The 23628-nt window shown below is 33.0% G+C and overlaps 2 protein-coding genes across 6 annotated transcripts; one reads left to right on the forward strand and one right to left on the reverse strand.

Moving 5' to 3' along the window:
• The first annotated feature begins 5212 nt into the window (after positions 1 to 5212).
• Positions 5213 to 14449, forward strand: LOC131157515 (UBP1-associated proteins 1C). Its single transcript, XM_058111731.1, has 6 exons — positions 5213 to 5403; positions 5495 to 5569; positions 8770 to 8906; positions 13061 to 13586; positions 13878 to 13991; positions 14082 to 14449. Exons 1-6 carry the CDS (start codon positions 5317 to 5319, stop codon positions 14142 to 14144), a joined length of 1002 nt encoding a protein of 333 aa, XP_057967714.1. The 5' UTR covers positions 5213 to 5316; the 3' UTR covers positions 14145 to 14449.
• Positions 14450 to 15977: 1528 nt separating this feature from the next.
• Positions 15978 to 21237, reverse strand: LOC131157516 (uncharacterized). Of its 5 annotated transcripts, XM_058111735.1 has the most exons (7): positions 21000 to 21187; positions 19288 to 19359; positions 17885 to 17951; positions 17378 to 17494; positions 16844 to 16970; positions 16651 to 16768; positions 15978 to 16492 (listed from the first exon to the last, which is right to left on the reverse strand). In XM_058111735.1, the coding sequence occupies exons 3-7, from the start codon at positions 17934 to 17936 to the stop codon at positions 16436 to 16438; spliced, it is 471 nt and encodes a 156-aa protein (XP_057967718.1). In that variant the 5' UTR covers positions 17937 to 17951; positions 19288 to 19359; positions 21000 to 21187; the 3' UTR covers positions 15978 to 16435. The 5 variants fall into 5 exon arrangements, with proteins under 5 accessions (XP_057967718.1, XP_057967719.1, XP_057967716.1 ...); XM_058111736.1 differs by lacking the exon at positions 17885 to 17951 and having other exon boundaries at positions 21000 to 21237; XM_058111732.1 differs by having other exon boundaries at positions 16245 to 16768.
• Between the last annotated feature and the right edge of the window lie 2391 nt (positions 21238 to 23628).

Raw genomic sequence — 23628 nt, forward strand, 5'->3', positions numbered from 1 at the left:
TTTTCTACTAAAAAATGGGTTTACCGGTGACAAAATTGACACTACACTCTTCATCAAATCCAAAAATGATGATATGCTCCTTGTTCAAATTTATGTGGACAATATCATTTTTGGAGCTACTAATGATGAGTTGTGTAATGAGTTTGCCAAATGCATGAAAAGTCAATTTGAAATGAGCATGATGGGTGAACTTAGTTTCTTCTTAGGGCTACAAATTAAACAAGCTAAATATGGAACTTTCATATGTCAATCTAAATATGTCAGAGACTTGCTAAAGAAATTTAATATGGAAGATTGTAAAATTCTTGGTACCCCTATGAGTTCTTCCATTAGACTTGATAAAGATGAGCAAGGAATCTCTGTTAACGTGAAATTGTATCGTGGCATGATTAAGAGTCTTCTATATCTCACTGCTAGTAGGCTTGATATTATGTTTAGTGTGTGTATGTGTGCTAGGTTTCAGACTGCTCCTAAGGAATCCCATCTAAAAGCAGTTAAACAAATCTTTAGGTATCTAAGTGGAACTATAGAGTTAGGCTTATGGTACCCTAAGCATACTATCTTTGAGATTGTGAGTTACACTAATGCTATCTTTGTCGATAGTAAGGTTGATAGAAAGAGTTCCAGCGGCATTTGTCACTATTTAGGACAATCTCTTGTTTCTTGGTTCTCTAAGAAACAGAACTCAGTTACCTTATCCACAGTCGAAGCAGAATCTATTGCGGCTAGAAGTTGTTGTGCTCAAACTCTTTATATTAAACAACAACTTATGGATTTTGGATTGCACTACTATACAATACTGATTAAATGTGATAATACTAGTACAATCAAAATCTCTAAAAATCCTATCTCACATTCATGAACTCAACACATTGAAATTAGACATCACTTCCTTCCTGATCATGTGCGGAAAGAAGATGTGGCTCTTGAGTTTGTATGCACTAATGAATAGTGGGCAAAGATCTTCACTAAACCACTTCCAGAAGATAGGTTCATACAAATTAGACGTGAGTTAGGTCTAAAGCATAGTAGAAATGTTTCCTAGATATTTCATAGTTTGCATAAATTTGAGGGGAGCTTTCAAATAAATTTTAAAAGTATAACTAATATAACTATTGATATATTTTAGTGGATTAGACTTTGTGAAAGTTGATTATGGCTTGTAATGCATATTTCTCATATCTATTGCATGATGATGTTTGCATTTATGTTTTACACTTTGATCATACTGGAACTGTTTGAGTAGTTGTGGATAAATTGTTAGGTCTTATAAACTCAAAACAGGTCATTTTTATACAGGAATTTTTGGGAAATATCCTACTTACAAATGGCATGTTGCCAAATTTTTCCAAAAATTCCCAAACTTTCTTGCATACAAATGATTATTATCCATTGCCTAGAGCTGTAACTTTTATGGCCCTTTTTGCTGTTGCCAAAAGGGGGAGATGAAGAGGCAAAAAAAATTGGGTTGAAATTGAGTTGCACTTAATGCATATTGTTAGGGGTAGTCATTTAAGGTTATACCCACATTTTTTGCATGATGTATTTGTCATCATCAAAAGGGGGGAGAATGTTGACTTTATAGGTCACACCCGGTTTTGATAATGACAAATACCTGTTATATTTGACAGATGTCTGAGGATATGTGTAGGTATACAATTAGCAGATCAAAATCAAATGGCACAAGAAGTATAAGTTGAAGGCTCTGAAGACCCTGTTTATGTTGTATTTAATTCTATATTCATTACAGGTCTGTAATAGTAAATAGGGTTTGAATTGTAATAATTATATGCATCATCTACATGGTATGATAAGTAAGCTCAAAACAAAAAAGGCCTAGAATGATCCTAGGACACCCACACATGCATATATATGTATATTTGGTTAAATGGAATGGGTGATCACATGATTAAAGAAAACCGAAATGCACTTAAGTTGCATGTTCGGTCGATCGTACTACCATGTACAATATCAACTGGTCGATCAAACCGAGACCGAGTCAATAGTTTGACTACTGTCCGGTCCACCAAACTTGCCAGTTCATTCCTTCCCGGTCGACAGAACTCCCACCGAAGTCAAACATTTGACCATACGGTTGCCTGAGCCCAAATTGAATGCCAACTACTTGGTCGACCGAGTTCCCACGTGTGAGAACTTAATGGTCCGTTCGACCGAACTAGTTAGTTCAAAACGTTCCTGGTTGACCGAATCACGTTAAAATGGAAAATCGTCATGGAACCTCTTTGACCGGTCAATCGAACTTCTAGTTCATTTCTTTCCTAGTCGACCGAACTTGCATAAACTCGGTCAACTGAACTTTCTTCGATCGACCAGTGCTCTCGAGTTGTCCCATTATTCTTATTGTGGTTAAAATATTTAAACAGGGTTAATGTGGTTAAATTATATTAAAACTTTTATAATAATTCCTTATGTGAAGTCTATATATACCCCTTTATTTGGAATAATTAGCATCAGATCAGCAAACTTGATTAGTGATTTTTCTCTGAATTTCAAAATCATTCTCTCTCACTTCCAAGTATCCTACACTCATACTTACCTTGTCATATTGCCAAAAGTCCATTTGTAAGTTTGAATTGAGTGTTGTTGTTCTATAGGTTTGCTCTCTCAAGTTTGTGCTTATTTGATATTATTTTGTTTGAGAGCAAGACCTCAAATTTTCTTAGGGGACTTTATTAATAAATATTTCCTAAGAAGACTTCACTAGAGCTTCTGAGTATTGCACTATCATTGCAATATCTTAAGAAGTTCTTATTTGATTTTGGTTGCTAAAAATCTTTTCAAATCATTTTCAAATATCTCGTGTGTTTCATTTTGAGAGAAATTTTTGAAGTAATATTTGTTTATGTTCTAAAGATCTTTGCTGCAATATTCCTTGAGTAATATTATTTGTTGAACACAAAGATCAAATCCTTTTTACAAAAAAAATCTATACATCTCTTGAGTTTTATATGTTGAGAAAAGCTATTCGTTAAGATATCTGAAGTGTTGCTAATATCTTTGTTTGAGCATTGTTATTGAATATTTTGTGTGATACAAAGATCATATTATTTGCACTCTCACGCACTGATTGCAACGCTTGCATAAATATTTGAGAGTAGATATTTTAGACCACATTGAGCTTACTTCATTATATCATTTGGTGGTGTATGTGATTGTTTAGATTAGGTACATGTCTGTTTTACATGAAAGCATAATCACTGTACCATTTGATTGAGAGAATATTGTTGTATTTCCAAGCAAGGCCTGAGGGGGCGGTAATCCAGCCTAGTAAGGATTGTGTAAAGGTTGGGGTCAACCTTATGAATTTGACTTAAGGTCTTCTCCGCCCCGCAAGGAGAATTTATAAAGGTTGAAGTCAGCCCTGTGTTAATTGACTTGATTGAATTAGGTGCCGCTCCACCTTTTTAAGTGAGCAAGCACCTTGATAACATTTCTGCATGTCACTCCTCTTTATTGCTTTCTAGTGCATGCGTAGTTAATTAAATTGCATTGTTTAATTTCTGGTACATATTATAATTTATTTACTTTACTTGCACTAAATTGACCATAGGGTTATGAATATACTGTTGTTAGGATACTCACTTAGGGCATAAATTTTAAAAGTACCAATTCACCCCCCCCCCTCTTGGGATCACGGTAAAGCTAACATATACTTAACTTTCTTTAAGTTTTAGGACATTAACCATGCTTTGACAAATTTAAACCGGGAGCAAGTATAAAAATATTCTTAAAATTAGGATGTTAAAAACTTGCCCATTTGAAAACATATTTTGAGTTTAGGATTATTTTTGGCAAACTCTTTGAATTTGACTTTGAAAACCATGAATGTGAGTTTGTGACTTCAATGCAATCCTATAAACTCAAGTATCCTAGTATACATATGCAATACTCAACTCTTACTCAGAAATCATACAAGAAACACACCCGCAAGAGTTACAATATAGACTACCTCAAACACTCCCCAAATACATATAAGACTATGACTTTAATGCAATCCTATAAACTCAAGTGTCCTAGCATGCATATGCAATGCTCACCTCTTGCTCAGAAATCATGCAAGAAACACACCTGCAAGAATTACAACATAGACTACCTCAAACACTCTCCAAATACATATAAGACACATTAAGCTTCCTTTGGTAATGCTTGGGTTATTCCGAGTACGTGTCTATTTGATTTTTCCTTCTTAATGTCTACTCGATCCGATCTTTGCCTTCAATCCAGTACTTCACGTACGAGTACCTGTACTAAACATAATCTGCAAAGATGAAATACACTAGGAACAAAAAGTAGGTTGACATGATCAAAACACAATAAACCATGATGATGTTGCCATCAAGGCTAACAGGAACTTCTTGCCCACCGACACCCTAGTGACATTCGAGAAGGTGTTGGCAGTTTCACGACATGAGAAGTGCTCGTCAGTAACAATTTTAATGATGAACTTGGGCTACGTGCACACTCTCCTACTTCTTCCTCTTCATGAATGAGATCATCTCAAATGCGCCTTTTAAACGAGAGAAGAGAGGGTTACTATAAAAATTGCAGTAAATGTGAAGATTAATGTAGGATAGTTGAGATTAATGCTTCATAATTGACGTTTCATTAAATCAGTAAATGTTTTTGGATTATAGAGCTGCAAAATATATACCACACATCTAGAAGAGGAGAGGGAATGGGGCTACCAGATGGTGAAGAGAGGGTATATTATTATTATTATTATTATTATTATTATTATTATTATTATTATTCTAGTACATTTTTAAATTACTCTAATTAATCAGATTAAGAGAAAAAAAAAATAAGTTTTATTATTTTAAAAAATAAAAAAATTGAGAAATTTGAGATTGAGATTACTGGAGGCATTTAAAGGTATAACAATATCTTTTAAAATTATAGTATTTAAATGTCTGTTAAGATTTCAAAGTTCAATCAAATATTAACATAAAAATTTGATAGGTATTCTTCTCAATCTTTAGATGTAAAATTAAAATATTTTTCACGAAATAGGTAATTATTATTATGATGAATGAGATTCTAAAATATCATTATATGAAAATATTTTTTATGCCACCAAACCCCACATGGAAAATGCCCGGTCCAAAGCTTCATTAAATCCAAATTTGGGCCCAATGGCTCATGGGAAATCCTCGGCCCGCGGGAACAGTGTAACTTTGACCAGTAGCACATCATCAAAATTAAAACCCTAGATTGCTAAAACCCCATTTCGGCAACACTGTCACACTCCCTTCTCTCTCTCTCTCTCTCTCTCTCTCTCTCTCGGGGCCTGTAGACATGGTGTGGTTTCAGTGCGAGGACTGTGGCGAGAACCTAAAGAAGCCGAAGTTGCCGAACCACTTCAGAATTTGCCCCGCAAACAAGGCATTGATTTTTTCTTTTCTATTTTGGGTCTTCAACATCGCAAATATCATCGCATTATTGTTTCTCTGATTACTTTTGTGGGTTTGTGTAGTTATCGTGCATTGATTGCGGGAAAATATTCGGGCAGCAGAGCGTCCAGGGTCACACACAGTGCGTTACTGAAGCTGTAAGTCCGTCTAAATTTCAATCTTAGATTCGGGTTTCTTTTTTGTTTTCTTTATTTTCCTATAGTTTCTCTGCAACCAAAAGGCGTCAAAATGTTCACATCGTCTTTGGAAGTTTAGAGGGGAGGGGATGGAAGGTTTAGATGAGCAAAAGGGTCGCGAAGTATTTAGAATCTTTTACTGCAATGTGGCCTTATCATTTGTAAAAAGTACTTGTAGTAATTAAGTTGTATTTGGGCCTTAGTTTTTGGCCTCAGGAAAGAACTTTTAAAAATGAAATGTTAAAAAGGTGCTGATTCAAGTTGTTGAAAAACTCTTTGGCCCTGTGAAAAAAGGAGCTGTTGGAAGAAAAAATGAATTCTGAATGGTTGATAAAATATAAGGAGTGAAATTTTTTAAATGACTAAAATAGATGTTTTTTCAAAAAACATAATTTTGTGTAAATAATTTTTTTGTATTTTTATAAACTAAGGATATCGATGGAATAGAATAATTTGTTAGTGAAAAGCTAGGGTGTTGTTTGGTATTATTTTTCGTTTTTTTTTTTGGGTTGTATGGTGGAGAGATGGGTTACCGATGCATTTGTTTGTATTGTTAGTTTTTTGTTGTGAGAATTAGATATTATGATTTTCAATTGTCTATTGCTGTAGTACTATAATATCCAAAATTGACCTCTGTGGAATAAACTATACAAACTTTTTAATAAAAGTTAGATGAAATTTCCAAATTAAAATATAATTAAAATAAATATTCATGAATTTTTAAAAATTTTGGAAAATAATAAATGCCATTCAACAAATTATCTATTAATATTTTCAATGGTCATGTATAGGTTTGTTCTTGGAGCATAAAAAAAAGAGTTTAAAAATTCAATAATAAAATAAAATTATTGTAATAATTTTTTTGTTTTGATGTTTTCTAACTTATATTCTTTGCATTTTTTAATATTTTAACCATATTTTTATAGCTGTTATTCGATTCAAGGACAAAGATGAGCATGAGTTCGATAGGTTTTTATTTTATTTTTTTAGAAACTTAACCAAGCCAAGTGCTAGATTATAATTTTTTAGTTTGTATTCTTGTTTGCTATTTTCAGTTTGTATTTTTGGTTTTCAATTTCTGCAGAATATTTGGCAAATGACCTTTAGCTTTTAGCTTGGAACAACAACAACAACAAATTTTAAGTCCCACTATGCGTGGTTGGCTGTATGAATCCTTTTCCTCCAGTTCACACAATGAAGGACATTTTCTTCTACTAGCGTAAAAGCTATTAAAACCTTTCTCACCATCTTATTTCAAGTTATTTTAGGTCTACCTCTACTCCTAATACCAATAAAAATAACTAACTCACTTTTACTCGCTGGTGCACTACTTGACATGCATTTCAAATGCCCAAACCATCTAAGTTACTCCTATCTTATCTTATCTTTTACCAATGTTATGTCTAACTTATTGCGAATATGTTCATTCTTTAATTTATCTTTTAATATTATACGATTCATCCATGTTAGCATTCATATTTTGACAACTTTTATTTTTTGGATATGTTGAATTTTTCTTTTAATTTCAAAGGTATTCTACGATCACACAGCACACTAGAAGCACTCCTCTTTTTTAAATTGCTTGCTTTGACCTTGTGTTTATGTTCTTTTCATTCTCTCCTTCCACTTGCATAATAGATCCAAGGTATCAAAATCTACTAATGCTAGTAATTCTTTGATTATCAAGTTTAATCTTATCTATAATATTGTGGTTGAAGTTACATTTCATATATTCTATCTTATTTCTACTTATTCTAAAGCCTTTAGACTCAGAAGGTTTTTATTTTTTATTATTTTGGTTAGTACCTCAAGACTCTAAAATTGTTCTCTATATTTCTAACTTATATTCTACTATACTCCTACTTTCATTAATTAAAAAATTATCATTTGAAAACAACATACATCTCAGGATAACATTTTGGATATTCATAGTGAGTTCATTGATCACTATGACAGCTATAGGACAGCTATAAGACCAATTATACTATATGGATCGGAATGTTGGGCGATGAAGAAACATAATATCCAAAAAGTAAAAGTTGCCGAGGTGAGAATGCTTAGATGGATGAGTGGTATAACATTAAAAGATAAATTAAGGAATAAATATATTTGCAGTTAGGTGTAACTCCAATAGAAGATAAGATAAGGGAGGGACGACTCAGATGGTATAGACTCTTGCAACGTAGGCCACATAGTGCACTGGTGAGAAAGAATGAGTTAGTTATTTTGGGAGGCAGTAGAAGGGGTAGGAGTAGACCTCAATAACTTGGAGATAGTGAGTAAGGATTTAATATCTTTGAATCTGTCAAAAGAATTGGTCCATGGTTGCATAAATTGGTGGAAAAGGATTCATATAGCTTACCTCACCTAGTGGGAATTAAGGTTTGGTTTTCTTGTTGTTGTATAGTGAGTTCATTGATCACTAAGGCGAAAGATAAAGACTCAAAGTAGAACCTTGATTTACCCTATTGTAATTGGAAATTCTCTAGACTCTCCTCCTACAATCCTAATAGTAGTCTTTACTCTATCATACTTATCATTAATGACATTAGTATATCTATTGCATGCTTCCTTATTTTCTAAAATCCACCAAAGGACTTCCCTAAGGACTCTATCATAGGCTTTCTCTAGGTCAATAAAAACCATATGCAAGTCCTTCTTTTTCCTAAACTTTTCTATGAACCTTTTTTTAAAGATGATTAGCTTTAGTTTCTGGCATCCTAGACATTAAACCGTTTTGATTCTCTAAGATCCTCGTTTCTAATATTATTCTTTGTTCAATTACTCTTTCCCTTGTTTTTTTTTTTTTAATAAGAAAAATTCTCACATAAAGCTAAAAAAAGTTGAAAAACTATTTATCAAATGCATCATATTTTTAAGTTTTAATTTTTAAAATAGAGAAAATCATCCAAGACGACAGGGGCCAACTCATAGTTTGTTTGTTAAAGGAAAAAGTACTTATAATTCTAAATACTTATATAACAATTCTCTTAATCCAAATAGTGTCAAAATATGAAAATATGTTTATGTCTTTAATATTAACTTTTATATAACAATTCTTTAATCCAAATAGTGTCAAAATATGAAAATATGTCTATTGCACTGTGACCTAATTTTGTAGATTAAGGTAGATAAATAAAGTGTTTATTTTCTTTCCTCAGGAAAAATATGGTCCAAAGGGACAAGGGAAAGCTTTAAATGGTACAATAGCAAAGCCCAACGATGATCCAAAGAAGAAGCAAAAGCCAGATGTTGATATAAATGTTGGGTTATCTGAGCGTCCACCATGGTTTTGTAGGTCAGTTCAAATTAATTTATCTTACTCATCTATATTTTATGGTGATTCATGTTTTTGTGTGCTCTTCTATAAATGTAGAGTCAAGTGTATGCTATAAACACTCCATTTGGTCGAACAAAAGTGGAGAAAGAGAAAAGAAATTTATAGGAAAGGAGAGAGGAGAAGAAGTGACATCAAGGAACTGAGGAAGCCTATGATAGGGTGTCTATCGAAGTTCTATGGTAGGTTCTAGAAAAAAACGGGATTATGTAGTTGGTTTATAGATGTCATTCAAGACATGTGCTATACTGTAGCGACTACTATTAGGATTAGAGGTGGTATGTGCTAGAAATTCTAATCACTTTAAGTATATGCCTTTGAGCCCTAATCATTATGCCTCAGTGAACTTACTAGGAATTGAAGATGTTATTGTCTTGATTCATGAAACTAGAGGTGGAGTAGAATCTTAGTAGATTTATGGAGAGAAGTTTAGAATTTAGATGTTTTAAGATAAGTGGGAGTATGATAGCCATGAAATGTAATTTTAATCATTTTAGGGGGGATTTTGGAGAAAAAATTAAACTTGATGGTGAAGAAATTTATAGCAATAGTATATTTCCATACCTTGGATCTAATTATGCAAGCCAAAGGAGAAATTAAAGAAGAAGTAATACATACAATTAAAGTAGGTTGGTAAATGGAGCATGTGTGTATCCTTAAAATTAAAAGGAAAGTTCTATAGGGCATTTGTAAGAGCATATGCTGTATGCATTAGGATGTTGGGCAAATAAGAAAAAACATATTCAAAAAGTACAAGTTGTCGAAATAAGATGAGTGGTATACAATTCCAAAAGATAAATTAAGGAATAACCATGGTTTTAAATCGCGGTAGCGGGTAGCGTAACGTAACGGTAACAGGTGTAACGGGAAGCAGGAGTAGCGGGTGTTACATAACGGGAAGCGGGTGTAACGGCCGTGAATTTTTTTGAAGCACGCACAACCTTGTGCATATTAGCGTACTTGCATGTTTTAAGCTTTTGACCATTCTTAGAAAGGGTTTTAGTGTATTTTGGACCCTTTAGTTCGAGTAACTAAGTTATTTGGTAAAGGCAACAAGTTTACATTTGTTTTAAACCATCATTGATAGAAAATTACGTGTGTGTGCGTATTTATACTTCTCATTGTTCTTATCTGTGATAAATTCTTATGTGTGCTAAATGAATTAATAAAATAAAATACATTATACACTCCATTAATCTATTAGACACATAAGACATGCGAATAATATAAATATTAAATAGTTAGAAAAGAAAAAAGGTTGAAGTTGAAAAATAAAGAACATAAATATCACATTACTAATATTATTAAAAAAGAAAATTCCTAACAAGTTAGTATTTTGAAATTGTTAATTAATGCATCTATTGTGAGTATTTAAAGAAAAAGTAAATTTTGTATCATTGTCATCCTCATTATAATTTTTTCCCCCTCTTGCCACTTGGTTTATTGAGAATGATATATGAAAGAGAGAGAAAAAGTGAGAAGAAAAAGTAAAAAATAAAATATTTTTTTGGTGTAACAGTCCTGTAGCGGTTACGTAACGGACGTAGCGGCCTTTACGTAACGGTCGCGGTCCGTAACGGCCGCTACGGCCGTGATTTTTCTTCCCACCGATTTCGCGGTGTGTAACGGTATCGGTAACCCAAAAAACCTTTACGTAACGGCGTTACGTAACGGTCGCGGCCTTTATTTAAAACCATGGGAATAACACATGTAGTGAGCTAAGGAAGATAAGATAAGGAAGAGCGTAGATCAAAAAATGCACAAATAAGGAGTGAGCTAGTTAACATTAGTGATAGAAGAGGGAGGGTGGACCTAGAATAACTTGGACTGAGATAATAAGGATTTGACAACCCTCCAATTGTCCCCTAGATCGTGCAGAATGGTGAAAGATAGGTGGATTCCATGGAGTGGGACTGAAGGCTGAGCTGTTGTTTGTTGTGGGATAGAGAAGAAGAGAAAAAAATAGAAAAGAAACTGGCTTCTCTTATGTTTAACTCATTCAATAGGAAAGAAACGTGATGAGAAAATAAAAAGCAAACATTATTTATGTAATACCTCTTGCTGGCTGACTTTATGGAATTGCTTATAGATGTCATTTGAGTTGTTTTTTTTTTTCCCATTTCTCCTTGTTAGGGAAAGAAACAAAGTGTCCATTTTCCCTTTTGCCTTGGTCCATCCTATCCTATATGAACCAAATGAGAGAATGGAGAGATATTCATTTATTTTTTTATTCTTGTCTCATATCCTTTCCAACCAAACAGAGTGGAAATGTCTGTTGGCTACCTCATCTTTTTCATCTCTCTCTCTCTCTGTGGTGCGTGTTAGACTTGCATCTCGATGATACAGTAATTTTATGCATAAGGTAAAAAAGTGAAACTTTGTGAACTTTGGGTTGGGATTTGATTTTTATTCTTTTATTGGGCGTTTATAGAATAAAGTATTAATTTGTAAAACAAACTTAAATATGATTATATATATGGTGTGATTTTTTTTACTAGTTTTGTTTAGTTAGCTTTAATTATTCATCTATTGTGAGTTGTAACTTAAAGACTGGAGTTTTGCTTCTAGGCCTTCACCTTCAATGATAATATCTAACACTTTGTTTAGAATGCAAATATGCAACATTTAGTTTGCATTTGTTTGTGGAATAGCTATTCCTAGGAGTAGGATTAATGTAATGAGACTAATGAAAATTGTTTAGGGACACAATAGTTTGGAAAGAGGTCACTTATGCGAAAGTTTGTGTTATTCCAATCCGACATGTAATAAAAAAGGAATAGACATTCGCATAATGAAATTTGGGAATAGTTATTCCTTGTCTATTACTTGTTAAGGATTCATAAAAATTTTTGCTTTGTTATTTGCTTTTTGATAATAACACCTTTTTTTTTTGTATAAACTATCAAATTCTTCTATTATAGCCACTGTTTCTATGAATAGGCATTTCATGGACCAAACATAACCTTAGCGAATAAGCTTCCGGCGCCATAATATAGGAGGGCGTAATCAGCCCTACCTCTACATTTAGAGAGGCTATTTCCACGACTTGAACCATGATTTTTAGGGGAAACTAGAATTTTGGACTCTGGAAATGATAATAGAATTCGTTTCATTAGCAAAAATATTCTTAATTTATTTGAAAATGAATTTAATGTATCTGGCCTAGTATATAATGAACTGTGGAGTCTAACTGAATTCTCATTATTGGAATGAAGGAAAATGGAATTTAGTTTTTGTTTTCTAGAGCGAGATTTTGAGAAGCATGAAAAAGTATTAGGCACAAACTACAAGAATTGCAGAGGGAGTAGGTACCATTCATGCAGGTGGCCAAGTGATGATAAAGTTTATTCTCATATGTGGGAACTTATTGATTTCAAGTCATTGTAATGTCCAAAGAGTGGGAGAAGATTAATGAGAGTTGTAGACTTGGGAAAAGCGCCGAGTAGTGAAGAGATGTTAAGGAGAGGTTGGTAAATATGAAGGTAGGTTATCCATGGGGAATATTGTTACCATTTGATGAGGAGTATTTAAGTCCAAAAACATTCTTTCACCTTTATTGTGTGAAATTCTTGTGTCAATCCATTGATTTTAATTGAATATGCAATAACAGGACACAATGATATGGTTTATTATTAAGATTTCGAACCCATGAATTTTCCATGCTTCTTAAAATGGAAAATCATGGATTTGCAACTGAATTGTATGTTGAGTGCATTTCCAAGTGGAGTGAAAATATCTGATCTACTTGAATAGATTAAAATTTTTAGATCCAAAAGTCCATAGTTTTGCTCCTGCTTTATTTAGTTTATAATTTGGTGAGATGGCTATCACCAGATGCTGTGGTTTCATATCATAAAAAAAAAAGTGTTTATAGTTGCCTGATTGATTAGTAGCAATAACTGCATCATCCAATATAGTAATGCGATGCCGTTTGTTACACCATAATATATGGCAGTTGTTAAGCTCTTTGATTTGGTCTTATGCTGCCCCGACACGAATGATGTTCACAGGAATTCACTTTTTGTTTTTTTTTTTTTTTTCCACACATCTGTGGGCATTACCTGTCTTATGTTTTATGCTTGGGATCTGAGTTTCTAAATCTGTATGCTGTGCAGCCTCTGTAATACCAGTGCTACTAGTAGGCAAAGTCTCCTCCTCCATGCTGAAGGAAAGAAACACAGGGCAAAAGCACGAGCATTTCATGCTGCCAAGGAACAACCCAAGCATACTGAAGCATGCCCTCCAGATACTAATATTGCAAATGAAAATACTCCGAAGGGTGAATTGCTTAGCAGTAAAGATGTAGAGGCTCCGAAGGAGCAGGATCTAACTAAAGATGGCTTTGTGGAGAAGAGCTCAGAAGCAGAAAATGGGAGCCTCTCACTAAAGAAAAAGAGAAAACTTGATGCATCCGAAAATGATGGCGCTAGGAAAAAGACTGGGGTTGATACTCTAGGCAGTTTAGGCAATGGGAAAGCAATTCAGATTGAAAGAGCCGGAGCAAAAGAAACAGACTGCCATGTGAAAAAAGCCAAACATGGTGTGCCCAAAGAAGACAAGGTGGCGGAATCTACTCCAGACAAAGATGGTACCAAAAGGAAAATTAATTGGAAGAAGCTGATAACTTCAGTCCTGAAATCTGTATGTCATTTCTGTATTGTATCTCGTCTTGCTTTTAGTTTGTTTTGTTTCAAATTGTCGCAAAGTCATGCTCATCTTGATCCATGATGAAACTATGCTTGTTTATATCTATTGAGAATGCATTAATGAAATTGCACTTAGGGATGGGGAAAATAAATAAATAAATAACCCACTTCCGAACCCTTCTTATGGGGAGGAAGCCTTTCTATAATTTATAGTAATGCTGTATTAGGAACATATGTATTATATTGAATTGATGTTTTATATCATTTTCTATTTTTGCTGAGACAGAATCCAGATGGGGCGTTGAAAATGAGGAGACTGAGAAAACTTGTTCTGAAAGCGCTTCGGGAATCCGGCATAACAGAGGATGAAAATCAACTCAATGAACGGCTTCAACACAAGGTGAGTTCGTAGGCCATTGGTTGGATCGGGTTCTTCTGGCTTTCTTGCATATTTCAAGGTGATGTCTGACAATTTTGTTTCTGGGTATAGATTACTTCAAGCTCAAGATTTACAGTTGTGGACAAATATGTCCATCTGGTGGCTACAGATTGAGAATGAGCATTATCAATGGGATTATTTATAGCAGAAAGCAGCTGCTGAAGGCATTTCACTGGAAGGTCTCCTAAATCTCCTCAGGGTTATGCGTTGTTCCTCATTTTGTGCTCATTTCTTTTGGTTTTGTTTGCTCTTTGGGTGGCATTGTAAGCTATTATTCATTTCTTCCGTCTTTTCTATTGCTAGAAAAATTTTCAGAAGAAATGCGCGATTACCATTTTTGTTTCTAACTTTTACCAGGTGACTTGAGTGAATGTTAACCGTTCATAGAAAGTCTTATTAATTTACATTTAAATTTCAAACTTTGCAGCTGGTTAGTAGAGTCAAGAAATAGATTACGATGGCGAGTTTGTTTGAGCGGTTAGTATTTTGTTCTATGGGTGGTTTTCAGTGATTATTGTAAAAAAAAAAAAAAGCAATGATGTTTGATACTTTTTTATTATGTCGATCATCTGTTATTAGAACACTCAATATCTATAATTAATTGGTACATAATTTTTATTTAAAATTAAAATCAAATGACCCTGTGAATATAAGATATAAATAAGATAAAAACATTCATAAAATTTTTCAAAAAATAATATATTTTATTGTTAATTTATTTAACAATTCTTTTTGCTTGTAATACTAAGAGTCAGTTTTGAAATATAATAAATAAATAAATAAAGTATACAAGTACATATTTTTATTACAATATTTCTTTAATTAATATTTTGGTATTTTATCATATTAATTCTTTTTTTTAAGCATTATTTGATTCAAGGGCAAATTAACAGTCCTTCAATTAAGGCTTTAGTGTTATGAATATTAATGTTAGAATTCTGAATTTATTTGACATGAAATAGTTCTTAAATTATTCACTTATTTAAAGTTATTTTTATGCATCATTTCTCATGCCTGGCTTTCTTCCTATTGCTATATTTTTGGAGTTGGAAAATTTTTTCCTTGAAGAATTTATAGTAACAATTTTGATTGAGATGAAAAGGCAAGGGAAAAAAGAGAAATTGGCAATTTTATTTTCCTTCTTAAAGACCATTAAGAACTAAATTTTATTCAAGTATCGAAAGAAGATAAAAAAATTGTTCAATGATTTTATTATATGTTTTATTTGCCTTTCTACTTTAATAACCAAACAAAAAGTGGGTTTTTTTTTTTTTCATTATTTCGTGTTTTCCTAAATGGAGTCATTAGTTACAACATTAAATTTCAATTTGTATAAATTTAAATTAAATATAATAATAAAGTTATATCAAATTTCTTCTACGCCCACATTCAAATTTAAATTTTGAAATCCTCAACACTATCCATCAAAATTTTAGTACTTATGTCATGTTTGATTTACATTTAAATAGGTATTTATTTTAAGAAATACCTTTTCAAACTATTTTTTTTTTTAAATAAATATTTTTTGAAAAAAAAAATTTATAAATAAAAATAAGTATTTTTTTGAAAAAAAAAACCTATTTCTTTTAAAAAATATTGATTTGAAAAAGTACTTATACTAAGGAATTTCAAACTACTTATTAATAAGTATTTTTTACTTTTTTCATAAATATATTTTTTTACAAGTGGGGTTTCAGCTGATCCCTAATCATCCTCCCACCTACTTCATCTCCTGGCAACTCCACTTAAAATAGGGCCAATCAATTGCTGCATAGTGGGCTATTGCTGCATTTTAAGATAGACAATCTCATGTTTGTCACCATTAATAAATGGTTTTACATGGAAACAAATAACCATTCCATTCATCATATTGCCTCTCTAAACAAGAACAAAGCTACAAATTGTTACGAATCACAAACCATTGGTGGAAATTTCAGTACTAAAAAATTCTTCAAAAAAACAATCTCTCTATAATATATCCATAAGTTCATGAGTGCCCAACAAGTGGTAACAGAGGAGAATGACTTCTTAAATCACACATGCTTTGTATTGTAAACATGTAGGGGTCTCTGTTCATTTGTGGAAACAATTTTTAATTTTTATTTCAAGAATTATAAACATGTCACCTTATTTTTCAGGTTTTTAACATTTATACGTAGAACTAAGGGAAAAGAAGGTTTTCAAGCTTCATATGCAAATGTAAAGACAAAAATAAGGTGACATTTATTTGTAATTCTTTGATAAATTGGAAATGAAAAATTAAAATTGTTTCCTACAACTAAACAGGTACCTAGGATTTTTGTAACACTGTAGAGGCAATTTTCCTTCGCTTTTTTGCCGCAAAAATTACTAAATGAAAATTTACAGACACGCACATCCAATTCCACTCCTTTTTGATGGGGAGGCTAGAATAGAAGAACAGCAACCATGATTACAAACAAAACAAGAGAGCATGCCATTGCCTGCAACAACAATGAGGATTGAATCAGAAGGCGATGCACTGATGATGATGTTACTCAAATTTTCTGAGATACCAAAATACAGTTGAATGCTCAATTGTAGAGCAAAAAAGGTTCTGTGAAGAGTAGAGAGAGAGAGAGAGAGAGAGGTGACTACTGACAGCAATGGCAGAAGCAGCAAGTCCAGCTCTTTCTCTAGGATCCTTGCGGTAATGGTTTCCAAAATACAGAAATGTGCCGTAGTACCACATCAGTGGGAACACAAATCCTAAAAGAAAACTGAAAACCAAAGAAAATATGACTATATGAAGGAGAGATGGGGTAAAAGAGGAGGAAAGAATGAAGAGTACTCACGAAAACCATCCTATCCCACACCCGAAGCATGGAAGAGGCTTATCATAAAGGCCCAGTTGAGTGTCCTCTACATCTTTAAAAAGAGTATACTTGCCTTTTTCACGCCCTGCAGCATCTGCTGCTTGCCCTGCTATCACCAGAAGAGAAGTTCAATTAGCAAGAGAAGGTTTAATGATTCAAATAAGCATAGAATTGGCATTTTATGGGTATGGGTAGATTGACACTATTCTACTAATTGTGCAAGGAAATATTGGCTGGTCTCCTCACAATGATGGTTTGCCCATGAAATAAACATACAGTAAATATTAAAGAGGAATCATATACTAGAGAATAGGATACGGTAAACAACCAAATGTAAAAATATAGTTGAATCATAGAAGAGGCAAATTGATCAGACCTGGTTTACCAAAAAAAATAATAAAAGAAAAAGACCAGGCTTCAATTCAATTGTGATTAAGGGGAGGGACATTCGAAACTTGTTACAGCTAATTCTTACAATAATTAATTATTTATTCGTCCAAATAACATTTCTACCTTTCGATACTGAATAATGTCGAGCAGATGGCCTCAAAAGATCAGAATGCTTATCCGAAACTGATCTCACCAATTCAAGACCATTTATCAAACCCTCTGCCTCTTCAACAGTAGCATCTGTGACACCAAGAGGTCCCAATTTATAGTCATTAACTGACAAATGTCAAATAACATCCATTTTCTAAAATATAAACTAGTTTTCTTTAAATTTTAATTCTAAAGGTAATTCACGTTATGAATCCAGCTAAAGCCCTCAAGGTAAGGAGTTCATACTTCATAGCCATTAATTTCCCCATGCAAGATGCCACTTGTTCATAACAACTTGTTACAGTAAAATTCTTGTGCTACTGCAAAAAAATGTCTCTGCAATATGAAAGCATGTCTATTTCCCGAAGCAATTTTCTTCTTCCACACCAACTCTCAATTTCTTGCACCTCAACCACTAAAAAATATTAGTTAAATCTCTGCCATTGCTAAACCTAATTCAAGAACATTTGGCACACTTACACAAGCATTGGCAATGTAATTGAAAGTTGAATAGGAATTGGGTTCTGCTCATTTCATGGAAAATGACCTTCAAGAAAAATTTTCCATTTATTACAATGCTCAAGTCCACAAAAAGTTTCAGTTTGAAGGTGAAAAAAATCACTTTGTCAACTGGAAAAAACACCCAATAAAGCAGAAACAACTTCTTCAAACCCACACCTAACACATACAGCAATTTTCTGGTGCTTGGCAAATACTGGAAAATAAATTTCAATGTTTTATCCAAAGAATTAAAAAATGATAACTTTACAAGAAAACATTCTCAGTGGGAAAATTTTTTGTGAGTATATTCTAATAAAACTACAGAGCGTTGATGTAAAATCTTTCATGGCATACAGCATTACTGACATGTGATTATTAATCTGATACTGGTGCAGTTCCACTTGGCCCACGCAATATGCTATTGGAAAGAAAAGAAGACCAGTTTAGGAAAAGACTAACGGCTCAATTGGTTTGGTGGAATAACTATTTATTGGAAAAAGATGGAATATAATTTAAATTTTAAGAATCAAGGGAATAGTTATTCGTTATATATTCCCAATTATTTTATTTAACATGTAATAGGAAAGAAATAGGCATCCCATGATGAAATTTGAGAATACTTATTCCTTGTCTATTTCTTATTATTAAACTCATAAAATATTTCAGATTATTATTTATTTTATAGTAACAATATAATTTCTTATATACCTAATTATAACTAATCTATCCTTGGGAATAGGCATTCCAAAAACCAAACATTGCTGTCATGGGAAAAGTGAGGATGAAAATGAAAACAAACAGGAAAAATGTATGAAGAGATCCATGTTCTTAGAATGTTCTTTCTTCTTGATGTCTACATTATCAATTGGGTTTTGCTGAAATGGATTATTTATATAAAAAGGAAAACCTATCTGCGCAAACAAAAAAACTCCGGAAATTTTTTATTCTGACTTTGAACCTCTTGCTCGTGTTTTGGATTGGCACCCCCTTGGTGCCCCCTAATAACACACAAACACGCGCGCACACACACACACACACACACAAAGTAGGGTAAAAGTGTGCAGTATACCAGTTGTATTATTTGAGTACGATTCTGCAGCCATTCTTGCTAGTTTCTACATTATTGATCACTTCAATGTTTCATGTTTGCATTCCAGCATGACAAATAATGTCGGAAACACAAATATAATTCTAGGAATAAACAAATTTGCCAATGCTTATGTATTTTGGTCATGTTTCTTACTATTCTCAGCATATGAAATCTTGACAGTAGGAATGGCAAAACATATCTGAAAGGCAGGTATTGCATGGTAAATTAATTGTTTCAATACCGGAAAAGATGAATTTGAGCATGGAAACACTAAAATGGAAAAGATGATTACTCTTATCCATGTTACAGTTGAACTATTTGTGCAAGTTGAAGTCCTCAATTTGGTTGCTGCCCTAGAAAATACCTACACCACATTTCAAAGAAGCAATTGAGACAAACTTTGCAGTTAATGATATCAAAATTTCACTCATACACCACTTCATGACACATACAACAAAGCATAACAATGAAAACTGTGAATCTAAATAAACAACTGCGGATTGGAAGTTTTTAAGGTGATTTCTTTTCTTCTGATTGGTGGTATGAACAAAAGTTTCAGGCCCAAATTCATTTATTGTTTAGAAAAAAACTCATAAGAGAAAAGATTAAAAAAAAAAAAAAAAAGCATCATTCATATGAAGCACACAAGTCAAATTCCTTTTCATATAATTCTTCCTAGGGCAAGGTGAGAAGGGATAAATGACAGGGTAAAAAGAAGTTCAGTCCAATCCACACACTTTCCGGAAACTATCCACCTACACAGGTCCTACAGGAATCTGCTTTATTTCATTGCATCGATGTTCTTCATAATTGTGGAATTGAGGGGGACTGGAAAATTAAGGTTGTTGAATCCTGTTCTAAAGCAAATTAATGCCTAAAGAGCACCAACACCAATATGTGACACAAACACTATTCTGATACGGAGAGACAGTGATTTTCAGGAAACTAAGATATGGCGATACATCAGCTAATTAATTTTTAAGAAATACATATTTAGGCATATTTAATATTTTTTTTCCCTCTTAGGTGTAAAATATTGGGATAAAGTAAATTTATTTATAGGCATTATTAATGCGCACACTATAAAAAAAATTCATCTACATTCATTACCAGCATTCATGCTTTATAATTTGACGCTACAGATCGATAACAGTATCATCAACAATGAAAAACCATTTAGTAACAATAAACAATCAAGATACTAGCAATAAGGAGCGGGAAAAACATTTGTCATGCAGTAATACAGCAACAAAATACACAGCAGGAGTTGGGATTGTGTCAGAAAATACAAATAAATAATTTGATTTCTAGCATGTAAATGATTCGGGAATGCATGTTTGTGTCTGACACATGTTGGATATTGACACTTGAAGGTTATGTCCATGCTTCCTAGATTAAATCTGTGTTTGAGAGTATGGATTTCAGATTTGGAATTATGTAAGTTCTGACTAAATCCAATATAATTTATATAACATTTTATTCAAAGTATCACAAATGAAAATTCAAAATTCAAAATCTAAGCTCCCAAACATGGGGTAAGAATATAAACCCATTGCGAGGCAAGAAAACCTCCCAAACCTCAAACTGAAGTGGCTTTGAATTCCGTATACAACTACAACACCCATTCTTCAACTAAAAATAAAAACTCGTACATAAAAATATAATCTTTTATTTTGTCCAAATCAATACTAATTCAAATCCAAGATTCGAACCGTAAGTTCCCGAACACCGGCTAAGAATATTGAAAACCATGATCCTGAAGCAAGAAAAGCTCCCAAACCCCGGAAAACCCCAAACATAGGTGGTTTCAAATTCCACAGCTAACTACAATTTCTCTTCTTCAATTAAAAACAGAAAACAACCATACATAAAATTGAAGAAAAAAAATTAACACTAGGGAAAATTCCCAGAATTTTAAACTACGCGTTTGCACATAGCAAATCAGAAAACAAAACAAACACAGAAAATCAAGCAATAAACAAGAAGAGGGGTAAAGAAACTTACATGTGAGGATAAAGGAAAGGAGGACCGAAACTGAGATCAGAACCAGAGAGAGAGAGAGAGAGAGAGAGTTGTTTGGATGAGAAGCAACGCTCTTCCTTCTTTGCATTAAGCCAGTGGTGGAGTTGGGGGGAAGCTGAGAAAATTGACTCTTCCCCGTCTCTGTCTTGTCGTTTGCCCAAAGAAATTATAGAAAAAAAAACTTCGATTTAAACTTATTAGTTAGAATAATTTTATTAGTGATGCTTAATTAACATGCTTGTGACGTAAATATCTCAACCATGAATCTGATTGGATGGAGCTCTCCCGTGGTGCAAAACTCTAGAATTTCATTGGTTGATGACTCATGGTTTGCATATAATTTCCTTTTTCATATATTCTATTTTAAATTGCCAACTCAGTGCCGGCAATGATTGTTTTTATTTTTATTTCATATTTGGGCAAACCCCAAAAAGCAATTTTCACGCTAAACCTCTCTCTCCGTTTGGAGGGTAGTGAGTTGGTAACTCACTGAGCCATAAGCCCGATTCTCCGTTTGAAGGATGGGTTCTGAGGTGGCTTTGAACTCGGTTTATGACCCGACCCATTTGCGAGACTCTCTCGCGAACCTGTTTTGACACTCCTAACTAATACATACTAACACGAGCATAAACTTCCCTAAGCATGAATATTAAATTAAAATTACATGAATTTAAATAAGATACAATCAAAGATGTCAACTTTTACCCTTCAACTCTTTCTCTGGCTAATAAGATTAATTAGGTATTGCCTAGAATAATTACAATGCCTAGTTTTGTATGCTGGATTGCCTCTTTAAATGGGTTAACTCTTTCTTGGAGAAAAGAAAGCAGAATATTTGATAATTTATTTAGGGTTTGCAACTAATGCTTGGAATCATTTGTCCTTTGAATGTTCTTATTCAAAAATATTTATTTATTTTTATCGAATTTTACTTAAGTTCAAATAATAAAGTTTGAACTTTTTTAGTGTAGATGCCTATTAATAAAAAACTACATATCATGAATCAAACAAATTAAATGAAGATTAGAAGGGTGTGCATTAGATTGAGCTTAGAAAATCAACCCTCCAACTTAAAGCTTTGAATCTTATTAGAGATTTTGAGTAGTATAGTCGGTGTTTACATGAGGTGTAAAATATTTTTGAACTATTTAAAAGTGATTGATTTTTTTATTAATGGGTAAATTTTAAAAATTTTAATTGTGTATTGTATAATTCTATACTTTTCTAATTTTAATATTAAAACTATATATGTTTCAAATGTAACACAAAAGTCCGCTGAACATAAAGACAAAATAACTATAAACATTTTGGTCAGAAAAAAGTTATAAAAGTCAGCTATACTTATAGATGGTGAGAATTTATTCTGTGAAGCAGCGAAAACCGTGGATAGTAAGAGTTCGCTCTTGTGAGCCAATGGGAACCGTAGATGGATAGAATTTTCTGTGAGCCAGTGAGGATCGTGGATGGTAATGGAAATGTGTCCTGGAAGTCGGATTAGTCAAACGTCTAACTGATTCACGGAAGTCGTATCCGCATTCCAGACTTTACCTGATCAGCGAGACTTAGGGGGAGGACGTTGATTCGTAGATTTGGTGATGTACCAGGAGGTCCGAAAGGTTTGTTGGTGACTGGAGTTTCTATGTAATTAAAAAAAAAATTATAAATATTATTAGATTATCATTTTACCTAAACATGTAGCCCGATAACACGTGTAGAGATATGTACATAATAAATTTTTAAATATTACAGAATAAATGCCAGCAAAGCTAAAATCCAGCACCTCTTAACATCTATATATATATATATATATATATATATATATATATATATATAGAGAGAAACACACACACACACACGCGAGTCAATGGTGATTAGGTTGGAGTTGACATTCCAACTTCTCGGCTGGGAAAAGTGGCACATGCCAATTCCGACTCCTTCGCTGGTCCAATTTGTTGGATCTTCTTGCAGAGCCACCTGGCTTACTATGATTGGTGTAGCCTATGGACTTGCAAAGCTTCAAAGCCTGGTCCTTCTTCTTGCTTTCCTTTTCTTTATTTTTTTGGAGGGGATTTTTTTTTTATTTTTTATTTTTCGGTTCACATTGGTTCACATGCAGAAAGTAATAAATTTGAAAGAATAAAATCTAATAATATTTTTGAGTTTTCTAAATATGACATTTCTTTTTTATTAAAAGAGGACGGCACCTCCATTTATTAATTAATAAATCATCACTTTTGGTAGAGAAATACCGTGATTACAAGATGAGAAAAAATGAAATTACAGAAAAATAAAATAAAACTCTTTCAAAAACAACGCCAGCAACCAACCAAATTAGGACAACAAAATTAACAAAGAAGATAGAGATACAAAAACGACCATAAACAAATCAAAATTTACCAAACAAAACTTGAGAGTTGAATTAACAATGAACGGAAGTGAGACCCCACCTATCCATTCGAAGAATGCCTTTTAGATAACGTGATAGAAAGTGTTGTTTTTCGTAAATTACATTGTTTCCTATTTTTCCTTCTTTAACAAGAAAATCAGCTGCACTATTGTCATCCCTATATTGATATGTCACCATGACGTTCACTCCCATTTCTAAATATGA

This window comes from Malania oleifera, chromosome 6 (genome assembly GCF_029873635.1).
Source record: "Malania oleifera isolate guangnan ecotype guangnan chromosome 6, ASM2987363v1, whole genome shotgun sequence".
NCBI lineage: Eukaryota > Viridiplantae > Streptophyta > Magnoliopsida > Santalales > Ximeniaceae > Malania > Malania oleifera.